Below are 12,461 nucleotides of genomic sequence, written 5' to 3'. Positions count from 1 at the left end.
AGGAGAGCTCTGCCCTCAGGAGGAAGGGACTCCCCCAGGAGCCTTGTGTTCTTGGCTCTTGTCCTTCATGCAGATGCTCCCCAGCTCCACCGAGTTGCTTTATCGCTTTGCATTTGCTGTGACCACGCTGACGCGGAGCGCCCGTCGCATTTTCTTACCCTGGAACGCCTCTCCGCCTGCTTCAGCAGAGCTGCCGTGACCTTGCGGGCGTCTCCGGGCTCTGCAGGAGCAGATTGCAGACGGGGAGGTGCAGGATTTGAGGCCACATTTGGAAAATTCCTCTGCTTGGCTTCAGGACCTCTCACCTCGTGTTTCCAGAGCAGAAATCTTAAGGTGTCCAAAGCTGGTAGCTGCTTTTGAAAGCCCCAGCTTTGCTGCGGGGTCTGCAGTGCTCGAGGATGGGGGCTGAGATCAAGAGCTCTGCTCCCCAGACCTTGCGCTCCTGCTCTGCTCATCACTTTATCACTTCAGGTGGGCAATGTGCTGCTGAAGTGGTGACAGACCTTCTCAGCTGTTTGCTTTGAGCGCCAGGAGCATTCGTCTGACCTACCTTCTCTACTGTAAGCAAAGAGAAGTATTTGCATTTAGAAACTAAATACGGAAAACCCGAACCCTTTCCCAATGAGCCGTTCTGCTGCCCACAGAGCTGCCCCATGGGCTGGCGAGGATGAGAGAGCAAATAGAGCAGGCTGTGATAGATGGGAGCGATACTGGTTAGACATCACTGGGAGGTGCTGGTGCCTGCTGGGATGAGGTGGGGATGCTGGGATGGGGATGCTGGGATAAGATGGGGATGCTGGGATGGGGATGCTGGGATGAGATGGGGATGCTGGGATGAAATGGGGATACCAGGATGGGGATGCTGGGATGAGATGGGGATACCGGGCAATCAGCCGCTTCATGGCTGCGGGCAGCAAACCACTCCGGACAAGGAGAGGATCAAATGGTCCCATTTGGGCTAGAATCCCGCAACTCTAGGAATCACTCAAAAGTTCTTTGTAATTTTTAAAGGGGGTTTGGTCACTTCTCCCGGGTAATAAGGGACAACGTAAGAGGAAACGGCCTCAAGTTGCACCAGGGGAGGTTGAGGTTGGATCTGGGGAACAATTTCTTCCCCAAAGGGCTGTGGGGCATTGGAACAGGCTGCCCAGGGCAGTGCTGGAGTCACCATCCCTGGAGGGTTGGACAGACGGACATGAGGTTCTCAGGACATGGGACAGTGCCAGGACTGGGGTAATGGACTCGATGATCTTGAGGGTCTCTTCCAACCAAAACGATCCTCCAGTTCTGTGATCCACACGCGAATTTTTGTTTTAGGAAAAGCTGTTAAGTAGGGCCGAGGAAACAAGAGGAATAGCAGCCCTATTGGTGTCGTGTTTAGAGAGGAACTCGGTTCTCACTGTGTCAACAGCACTTGGCCTGAAAGTGGCCGTTGTTTGGCGAGACACTGCGCCTTTCACCCCGCACACCCCAGCTGCTGGGAGCCGGGCGCTGTTTTGACGGACGGAGCGAGTGCGATGCCGACAGTTGGTTTAATTTTCAGCCAGTTGCAGCCATCGCTCCCAGGGCCCGAGGGGAGCGGCCGGCGCTGCAGGATGGCAATAATTATTTACAGGATTTCTAATAGAAATGTAGATACATCGAAGAGGGACCAGCACCGTGGCGCAGCGTCGGGACAGGAGATGCAAACGTACCGTGCTTGCCGGAGGTGGCAAGGGATGGGTCGGAAAGGTTAAAGTGAAATTTCTTCGTCAGAGTCAAGCAGTGACCCACGGTAAATCTTGGTGTCGTTTTAGAGCCTTTGGGGTTTTCAGTGCTGATAGACGGTCAGGACCGTGCTGCACCTCGGCATCACACAGGGACCTTCCCTGTGTGCCAGAGGGGGTTTGCAGCAGCGATCGGGGCTGGTGTTCCCTTGTGTCCTTCCCTCTCTTCTGCTCTGGCATCTCCTGCCTGGGACACACTCTTATCCTCAGGGGGGTCCTGCTGATGCTGGACGGGCTCAGGGTGGCTGAGAAGGAGCAAGTAGTGAAATAAGCTGCCAACCTGCAAAATCCCAATGAGTTTTATTCCCTGCCAGCTCTCCTCCCTGAAGCGGCTTCCCCTGTGCCAAGTGTAAGACTGCAACCTGTAGACTGGGGAGAGGACCAGCGCTTGACCTGGGAGCATCTCTGGGGCAGATGGGGGGTTTTGGTGCTGCCCCCGTCATTCACAGTGTGGCTGCACCCAAGGGATGGACCAACTTCATGATTCAGTCCCCAAAATTTCTTATTCTTTCCTGATTTCTGCACAGATGTCGGGACAAATCTTATGAATCGCTGTTGCATTATTGGACTCAACCGCCGAAGCGGGGCCTGGAGCCGCTCGGGTTTTGCTTGCTGCTGTGCGTTGAGGAGCGCTGAGCGGTGTGTTTGGTCCCTTTGCAGGTGTCCCGGGTGCCCGTGGAGTCCTGCGAGCAGTACACGACCTGCGGGGAGTGCCTGAGCTCCGGAGACCCCCACTGCGGCTGGTGCACGCTCCACCACATGTAAGTCCAGCCTTGGCCGTTCCGTTCTCGCTGCGGGTGGTGGTGATAAGAGCAGCTTCCAAAGCCACCAAGCGCCTCCCACGCAATTTTTTGCAAAAATGAATGATGTTGAAGTTCCTTCAATCTGTTTGTCCCTTCCCTGAGTATTCCCTGCATTGCAGTGCAAACGCCATTGAAAAGCCCTGAGCTCCTGTAAAGAGGTAAAGGAAAAACAAATTCCGTCTTTAGGAGCGGGTGGGTCGCACGCAGCATGGAAAGGGTGCCATGGGCATGACAGGAAAGCAGAATTTAAACCAAAACCACTGGGAACTTGCATTTTGCACGCTCCTGCTTGCCCAACCCATGAGTCCCTCCCAATTAACGGGGGAGTTTTTAGAGGCAATAGCAGACTTGAATATATGATGCTTTGCTTACAGAGAGGTCACAGCGCTAGAGCAGAGCACTGAGCCCTATTAAACGTGTCTAGAAGAGATGTTTAAATTCCGCGTGGCAAGGTCAGCGGGTCCCTGCTCCAGCGTCCCCAGTGGGCAGGGCTGGGAGCTGGCAGCCCCTCACGCACATCCACAGGCACAAAGGGGGATGGTTTTTTGTCCGGGAGCTCCAGGAAGCGCTCTCTGCATTCAGGAGGTGTCCGTGTCCTTCCTTTCTCTCCTCTGCCATAATAAGGATCACTTCCTACGGCGGAAGGGGGACCACCAGGCAGAGCAGAGCAGATCAGGGGAGGAGGGGAGAACCTTGAGGAGAGGAATAGAAATCCCTCCGGCCCCGTGCCAGCTTGCAAAGCAGCCCCGTTAAATGCAGGGAAATCGGGGGGGAGGCTGAGTTGAGGGACCCGAGCAGCAGCACTTGGCCACATGCCTGAGCAGCAGGTGCTGGAGAAGGAGCAGGGGGGGGACACAGCAGGCTCCTCCACAAATCTGGCCTGGATTCGGGACCTGTGCGCTTTGGGGTGCAAACGGGCTCCCCACGGCTCGCTCAGTTTGCTGAAAGTCGCTGCCACACTCGGGGAGATGTGGGAGAACCGTAACGGGTGCTGGCTCTGAGCATCCCACTGGTGCTGTGCAGGAGCAGCAGCGCAGCCGCATGCGGCACAAGCACCCTTGACATCTTCTTTCTTTGAGCTCTTTTCATTTGAGACGAGCTTGTCCAGCCCTACAGCGCAGCCACCATGTGTGCTGTTGTGTCCAAAAGTCTTCACTGGCACAGTGACTTTGTCAAAAGGTTGTAATTCCCATTGCTTTGCCTCTTCCCTTGGGACAGCAGCCCTGTGTGCATTCCCAGCAGTTGGGACAAAAGCCACCGCAGCCTTCTGATACTAAGGGGACAAGGAAAGGAGACAAGGGGACAGGCTCTACTTGGTGTCTGGCCTGAGCTGCAGGTCTGTAGGTGCTCCTAGGAACCAGCTGTGGGGACACAAGAGCATCCACTGACCTGGGGACAATGGCCTTTTAGTGCCTGGGGGCTGTGTTATGGATCTCTGGGTGTCTGGTGTTGCTCCTCAGACCCTTGCAGCAGCTCCTCTGCAAGGATCACCCAGTGCTTTCCTAATCCTAATGAACTGAATCTTCATAAACCACCTGGGAAGCAGGTAAAGGTTGTTATCTTCATTTTACAGAGAGAAGACCCTCAGTGTCGAGAGGAAAGTGTCATTTCCTCTGCCCTTTTGGCCATGACATTTCAGCAATAACCTCTTCCCAACAAGAGTTTCTTCCCTGATGGTATTTCTCAACCCTCCCTTCGAGCATCTGCACTTTCCTGGCCTGCTTGGAGCAATGATCATTTTTTAGCTTTTGTCTTAAGCTGTAAATAATTGAGTTTATCTTGCTGTTCCTGAAACCTCTGTCATATTTGTTTGGAGGCCCCAAGCACTGGAGTGTTTGTATTTAATTTGTCATCTCTCTCCTCTAATTCTTATGTTTCCCTCCTGCCAGATGGACCAGCTGCTCCTTTGCTCAGGGAAGGGTTGCGGGTCAGCGGGTGATGCTCATGCTGTGGTTTCTGAGGGCTGGAAAAAAGGGTGAGGGGCAGAAGAGAGGTTGAGGATTGAAATCCAGTTATTTCTCCCCACTGCTGCTTGGGGGGTTTTGCTCCTTGGGTTTGGGGTCTGTGTCCTGGGGGTACCGAGACCTCCTGGGCAGCTCAGGGAGTCTCTCCCAGCCCCTACAGCAGCTCCTGTTTGGGCACTTGGCATCCATTTGACATTTTTGGTTGCCAGAGGTTTAGCAGAGAGCATGGACGTGCAGGTACTGAGCTATGAGGGAGCCAGGAAAACTAAAATCAGATTTTTAAAAATGTGTTGGATGTCTGAACAGGTACAGGTGTGAGATAGATGGAGGGACCACTGCCCCATTCCAGGTGGAATCAGGCAACGTGTCCTGCCTTCCACACCACCAGCCGGAGAGGAATAATGCAGGAAAAGTAAAAGCATCTCGGTTGTTCTGCGATAAGCTTTTTAAATCAATATTACATAAAGCTTTCCTTGTGTACTTGTGATGTATTATTGTTTCTTAGAGGCCTGAGTCAGGGCTTAAGGCTCTTTTGCAGTGTGGGTGCTTCCATACCCGTGTGGACACCTAGAATTGCAGGGGAGCGATAGCAGTGATTTAATCTGCGAGGATTAAATCGATGGCACCGACACAGAGCGGTAACTCCTGCCCTCAATGAGGTGCTTGATGAGGTGGTGGCCGTGGGCTTGGAGGAATCCTGGACATGAAACAGAGAAGGTGCTAAAAACCATCAGGAAGGGCAAGGTGCTTGTTCTTCTGCAAAACCTCATCCTGCTCATCCTCTGCAATCGAGAGCAGGATCCTCTGCTCCTCCTTTTTGGGCGCAAACAGAGGCCTCGAGAAGCTTATTAAAGAGTCTCTTCAGCCCAGTGGGATTTGAAACCTGGGGGACTTCCATATGCTGCTCTCCGCAAGTGCGTTATTGTCTCCAGACCTATTTATCTCTGTTAGGGCTGTTGCCATAAATAGTATGATAAAAAAGAGCCATTCCAGCGAGTCAATGAGATAAAGGCTCCAGTCAAGAATGCGTTTTAAAGCTATCTTACAGATTCACTTAAACCTCAATAATTCTTCTTTGGTAGCATTCGTATTTAGCTCCGTTATACTCCAAAAAAAAAGGTTAAAAAAGCAGGAGGGTGAGGAGAGCAGCATCAGAGTTCACCAGGGATCACACAGGTGATTTGGAAAGGGAAAGCGTGAATTCCGCTTTTCTTCATCAAAAGCAAACAGCCTTGCGAGGAGGATGTTAGGCTGCTGTTTCAGAACAGGAAGGCCGGGTTTAGCCAGGCTCTTGTTGGCTGATCGGAGCTGACGTGCCTGGGAAAAGGGGGTGTTTCTGCTGCTGGATGTCTGGGACCACTCCACAGGGAACCAGGAAGACAATCCCTTTGACAGCAGCACCTTGTTAATTCGAGTGACACATACATGACTGTCAGAAGGGCACTCGGTGGTGGCACACGGGGCTGGTGACAGCATCTCGATCCTCTGGCGTTTGTTTGTGCCGCTGTTCGAAAAAGAGTCCGAGATCAGCAAGGAGTGAAAAGTTTGCTGATAGCTTTTGAAGACCATTAATACCAAAAGGCCAATTTGTCATCTGCGCTCAGGAATGGGCATTGGAAGAAAAGGATTTTCCCCAAATGACATAAAATAGAAAATCACCAAGGGATGCCAGTGCTGTGCTGCACTCTCTGATACCTGGTTGGAAACGCTGATCATTTTTCCTTGGTTTCCTAGGGGGTGCTCCCCAACCTGCTAGAAGCAGCTTAATTTCACTCCATTCCAAGGATACCTGCAGTAGGAAAACAGGGATAAGGAGCCATCCTGGAGCACACAGCCTGCTAGGAGCAATCCCAGTCACTTTGGCATGATCTCGATGGTGGGAATGGGAGAGAGCTGGGAGCTGAAGGCGTGAAAAACGGTTGAAGCTGAAGAGAGGCAAGTGCTGTTCCTGGCCCTGCTGTGCTCCAGGCGGAGTCGATTAGTGAACTACGTGTTCTTGTTTTAATTAGAATGGAAGCGTCATCTTGTAACTGCCTGTTACGGTTTAGTTTCTGTGCAGAATATGAATTTATGACTTGCAGGGGCCACGGCCAAGCAGCTCATCCCGCACCCACAGCTCCCGCTGTCACTGCTGGCGTATGGGACAGCTCTGGATTGTGTCCCACTGCAGGGACACAATCTATATTTCACCAGGAATTGCTCCTGCGATATTTGTGGTTTGTCTTTCCTCCGATCACAGGATATTTTTCAGCACCTTTTGGTCCTAACCTGGAGCCTGTGCCTCATACCTGGTCCTGGTGCAGAGCATCACCCCCGGTCCTGCTGATAACTCCCCTTCCCCAGGCTGAGGCTCTGCCCTCCCATTGAGTTCATCCCTGCTCAGCACCGTGTGCTGTTCGACACGTCCGTGGGTGCTTGGTGTCCCTGATGTGTGCTCGTGTGTGCAGGTGCTCCCCGAGGGACAGCTGTGAGCAGGCGGACCAGCCGTACCGGTTTGCGGGCAGCATCAGCCAGTGCCTGAGCGTCACCGTGCAGCCCAGCAGCATCTCCGTCTCCGAGCACAGCCTCCCGGTAGGTGCTGTTGGGGAGAGGCCTTTAGAATAGAATCATCAAATCGTAGAATCATTTTGGTTGGAAGAGACCCTCAAGATCATGCAGTCCAACCGTTCCCCCCCCACTTCAGCACTGCCCCATGTCCCAGAGACCCTCATGTCTGTCTGTCCAACCCTCCAGGGATGGTGACTCCAGCACTGCCCTGGGCAGCCTGTTCCAATGCCCCACAGCCCTTTGGGGAAGAAATTGTTCCTAAATCCAACCTCAACCTCCCCTGGCGCAACTTGAGGCCGTTTCCTCTGCTCCTGGCGCTTGTTCCTGGGGAGCAGAGCCCGACCCCCCCCTGGCTCCAAGCTCCTTTCAGAGAGTTGTAGAAAGTGCTGTTTCGGGTTCACAGCGAACAGTCCACTCTCCAGCCTTTCTCCCTGCCCATTGACACAAATGTTTTCCCATGAAGTCAGGCGCATGGAGGGGCTGGCAAGGAAAGGGGTCACCCGAGCTGGGGATGGCAGAAACAAATTCCTCTTCCCCTTGGGCCTCGACTCACATTTCTCTTGGTCTGGTTTCATTAGCTGTTAAAAGGCAAGGCTTTGTTTCCCAAAAAGCTCATCTGTGAGCTATGCTCAAGCCTGGCTCTCTGAAGCATCCCAGCTGTTGCTCCCCAAGCCCCTCAGCACCCTAGGGCAGCTGCCTTTGCTGCAGCCCCTTCCTCCCACTGACACCCGGTGTCAAAATGCCGTGGGGCTGTTGTGGGGGCCACTCACCCCTTCAGACACCGTTTTGCCATGGGGACAATCCCCATTCATGCAGGTAACGGGGAGGACTTGCTCATTGCTGGTGGCCACACATGCCTGGGACAGGACTGTCTGTCCTGTGCGGGCAGGGGGGCGGTTGTGGGGCACTGGGGGGGTTTGGAGCTGCTGTACATGCAGGGGCTTGTTGGGACAGTCACTGCTGCTCTCGTGCATGAGAAGCAGTGGAACAGGCTGCTTAGAGCAGTGGTGGAGCCACCATCCCTGGAGGTGTTTAAAAGGCACATAGATGAGGTTCTCAGGGACATGGGTTAGTGCTAGAGTTGGGTGGTGGTTGGACTCGATCTTGAGGGTCTCTTCCAACCAGAATGATTATCTGAGAAGCAACACGGTGCTGCTGCTGTCACAGGTTCCTGACACAGCGCTGAGGGTGGCAGCGCTTCTATAGAGCAACCAGGGGGACAACAAGCTGCCATTGCCACCTCTCCTGAACTGCGGTACCCAAAGGCTCAGCAAGGCATTCTTGTAGCAGTGAAGAACCTGCATCCTTGGCTTTCTTTTTCCTTCTCCGCTTCCCATGGATGGGCAGCTGGCAGCTGTGGGTGGATGAGTAATTGAAGGGGGGTCAGTATTGAATGAGAGAACAGCAGGTGATGAAAATAGGGAGCAAGTTCTGGTGGCTGTGGCTGCTAACAGGTTGCTGCCTGTGTTCTGTTCCCCGGCTGCAGCTCAGCCTGCTGGTGAGTGATGCTCCAGACCTTTCGGCCGGGGTCACCTGCCTCTTTGGAAACCTGACGGAGGTGGAAGGGCAGGTTTCGGGCAGCCGCGTGGTGTGCGTGTCCCCAGCAGCCAAGGATGTTCCTGCCATACCTGTGGATCAGGGTGAGTAAATGACTTCTGGACTTCTGTGCCATCAGAAAGTACAGCGTAGGTTTGGAAGGATGTGCTGGGTGGAGCAGACCCTTTGTTCTGGAGAAATTCATGTTCCTGACAAAGGCCGTTAAACCCATGGAGCTAAATATGCTTTGTCCTTACGAAGTGCATCCTGCACAGGGGAAAGGCAGGCTGGGAGCGGGTAGCACGATGTGCCTGCCCTGTCCTTACAACCTCCATGCACGGCCAGACAGCTTCCAAGACAGGAGTTGGGGTACACATGTCTGTCTGTCCCACTGCTGGGGTTCCCAACCTTCCCACACCGGGGGGATTTGGAAAGCAGGAGCCTTCCCCTTGGCCTGGCTCAGCACCCAAGAGTAGGTGGATGCAGTTTCTATATTTCAGTCCTGCTCTTTGGGTTGTTTCTTCATTAATGTCACTGCTTGTCATATTTTCTCTTCCCATAACCAAAATGCTACTTGCTTAAAACTCATTTTCTCCTTGGCATCCTTCCAGGTGTCAGCTGTGCTTCCCTGCTGATATCTTTGTGTTTCTAAGGAGCCTGAGATGTGGGGAACACTGGGAACTGAGAGCTGCTGTGCTAGTGGGGCTGGTATGGGCTTACCCACAGCAGCTCGGAAGAGCAGCCTGCTCTTAATTAACCCAGTGCTGAGGCTCCTCAAGAGCTTCACTAATGCCCTATTTTCCAGCATTGTCTTCTGTTCTAGTCTTGGGCGGCTTCTCAGAGTAAACCAAATGAAGGTTTTTATAATCGAGACAGCATCCTTTAGGGAACAGGATGAGATCCCGCGCTCATTTTCACTGTGACTCCAGGCAGCGTTTAGACCCTTTGTCTCCAATGCATTTTGCCATCAAGCCTGGTTTGGTTTGGAGGTTTTTCTGGGGACAGCCAGCCCGGCACCCTGGGGTGCTCAAGGGCAAGGGACGGGGGTGGATGCTCAGCCCCCAGCTTGGGGAACTGCTGCAGACTCAGGGTCTGATATCTGGGGGAGCTGGGGGATGAAAGCCAACCTGCCTTCCACCTTCTACCCCAGAAGCAGATGGCCCAGCCCATGAGCAGGGGGCAAGCAAGTGCCCCCACATCTGCTGTTGCATCCTTCGTTATCGCTGGTGGGGCTGACGGGCTCTGTTTGCATCCCCAGACTGGTTCGGCGTGGTCCTGCAGCTGAAGTCGCGGGAGACGAGGAGGACGTTTGTCAGCACCGAGTTCAAGTTCTACAACTGCAGTGCCCACCAGCTGTGAGTGCTCCGGCCCTGAGCAGAGCCAAGTGTCGACTAAAAAGAGAAGGGCTGGGAGATGGATGCTGGGCTCCGGGAAATGGATGCTGGGCTCTGGGACCAGCCATGATGGGGTTGTTATGCTGCTTGGTTCAACCAGCAGACAGAAGGGGAACCCACCCGCCTCTGTCTTCTCTGAACTTCTCTGGGTGCCTGTGTGGCTTTTTCTGCCTTGGGAGACGCAGGAGGAGTTGAGCTTGGAAAAAACCTTAACCTGCTGGTGCCCCCAAGCTGCGTGATCCTGCAACTGTGAACTCAAATGCATCTTCCCAGGCAGCGGGTGAAGGCAGAGGAGGGTCTGGGGAGGGGGCTGCAGGTTCCATGGGCTGAGGTGGTTCAGCACTCAGGTGCATGAAGTCCCATGTCCCCAGGGAGCTGAAGGTGGGTCGGGGGACGCGGTGGTGGCTTCTGCGTTAAGTTCCTTTTAGTAAGGAACAGATGAGGTGGAGAGATGCACTTTTTGAAGCGGAAAGGAGATAGTGGTCCTTAAGAAAGCTGGATGTGGATGGAAGAGGTGGTGACCTGTGGGAGCTCAGGATCCTACTGGGAGCTCCTCACCCGGCTCAGCTGAAAAACTGGCACAGCAAGAGATGCAAACCAAGCCGTTGGTCTGGGTGATCGGAGAGGTCTGTCCTCCTCCCTGGGACCCAGCAGTGTTGGGGGAAGCAGAAAGCTCCATTGGCACCAGACAGGAAAGGGCAGGTGGGAGAAGTGCTACAGACCGAAACGGGGACAAAAATGGGTCAAACGAACGAGTAATTAAGCTTGCAGCACTCGATACCCATCCCCAGATTTGCATATGCATGATTAGAATAAGCTTCCTTGACTATTAAGGTCACTACGAATGCATCAGAAGGAAAATACAATTGAGTTATTAAAAGGCGTATTCTCGCGGCGGCAGCACCTCTGCCCAGCTGGGGAGAGCAGCCCTGCCTAGAGATCTGCCTGCCTCATATTCCACAGTTTCCTACCCAAAACCAGGCTCCTGCTTCCCTGCTGGTGCTCCTGGGTCTGCGCTGACCCTGGGCAGCACTGAGGTCTCTGGAGATTACAACACAATCCCATGGGCACGGTCACCAAAATGCTGCCACGTGGCACGGAGGGTTGGCCTTAGAGACAGAGGAGGATGGTGGCTGCACATATCAGTAGCTGTGCATCTATCCGGCAGCCAGTTGGTGTGGAATAAAAACCGCCCAGCCAGGTCACTGGGCCATCGCCCCGTTTGAAAAGGGTCTGTGTTCTATCAGAGACGTTTCATAAACTGTTAATTTATTTCTGACATGAATCAAGAGCACTTGCTGGAGCCTTTGCGCTCCAAGGCCAAGCAGAAGTGTTACCGTTGACTTGAAGCATTCCTGACTTGTAAAGCAACTGATCCAATTTTTGCCAGGCTTACCTTGTTTTCCGCTTTCTAGAATCTAAAAATCTAGTGTGTGTCTGTGTAGTATTGCGCTTTATTTTACACCAGTGTAATGACGGGCAATAAATCCCAGCTTGTATTTTATTATGGCGAGGTTGCTGAAATAGTGTTTTTTGAGTGTGTGTTTTCCCAAACCTTTTTGTTACTTTTGCTGTATCAAAACATCTTTCCAAAGAACTTATTTACTCATGAAGGACCCTGAACTTGGGGTTCCGAGTGGACCTATCTAGTCCCATACAGACCTCCCGATGTGGAGATCTCCTCCGTAACTCGTCCTTTCTCCCCCAGGTGCCTGTCGTGTGTGAACAGCGCTTTCCGCTGCCACTGGTGCAAGTACCGGAACCTCTGCACCCACGACCCCACCACCTGCTCCTTCCAGGAGGGACGGATCAACGTCTCTGAGGTACCAGATGGGGGTTTCGATACTCCTGAGCTCTTTCTTCTTTGCTTTTCTATGGCACAATTAGCATAACTGAGGTTTAAGTGACTTTTTTTCCATTTTCCATGGTTTGGGGCTGCTCTCTTGGCTGGCACTGAAAAGTGCAGATACAGCTTTAAAGGTGCGTAGCAAGGAAGTGTCCGTCTGGTACAGGTGATGTGTCTCGACCTGAACGCCAAAGCTGATCCCACCTCTGGTGTGTGGGTGCGCTCAGGTTCAGAAATAACCCAAATTTCTGCAGCGCTGTCCTTCGGGGCTCTCAGAGAGCAGCACGTTTCAGCAACTCACCTTTACATAGAAGACGTGCAGGGATTTGCCCGATGGCAAGCACCGAGTTGGATGCAGAACTCTTGGTGGGACTCGTTGAGTGGGTTGTGTTGGCAGGTCTGAAATCTGTGGCAGGAGCCTGACTGTTAAACTGATTGAGAAGGGAACTACAAAGGTGAACAGCCCCAGGCTTTGGAAAAAGGAATTGATTCAGGTTCCAGCGCTGTGGACCAGGAGCCATCTCTCTTAGCAGTTAATAAAAGGTGTGGGGCACAAGTCCAAAAACGCTTTTAGCAGTTGGAAGGAGGCATAGCCTGTTAGCAGC

At 53.1% G+C, this 12,461-nt stretch overlaps 1 protein-coding gene across 2 annotated transcripts in view; it reads left to right on the top strand.

Moving 5' to 3' along the window:
• The window catches only part of PLXNA2 (plexin A2), a 158,664-nt gene that overhangs the window by 87,755 nt on the left and 58,448 nt on the right, over positions 1-12,461 (top strand). For both annotated transcript variants that reach the window (XM_065854699.2, XM_071817606.1), the window contains exons 5-9: positions 2,427-2,527; positions 6,981-7,104; positions 8,567-8,720; positions 9,875-9,971; positions 11,719-11,833. In XM_065854699.2, the coding sequence (XP_065710771.1) occupies positions 2,427-2,527; positions 6,981-7,104; positions 8,567-8,720; positions 9,875-9,971; positions 11,719-11,833 (591 nt within the window). The remainder of the gene's footprint in view (positions 1-2,426; positions 2,528-6,980; positions 7,105-8,566; positions 8,721-9,874; positions 9,972-11,718; positions 11,834-12,461) is intronic.

Source organism: Patagioenas fasciata, chromosome 21, assembly GCF_037038585.1.
Source record: "Patagioenas fasciata isolate bPatFas1 chromosome 21, bPatFas1.hap1, whole genome shotgun sequence".
Lineage (NCBI taxonomy): Eukaryota > Metazoa > Chordata > Aves > Columbiformes > Columbidae > Patagioenas > Patagioenas fasciata.
This window is presented reverse-complemented; position numbering and strand designations above follow the sequence as displayed.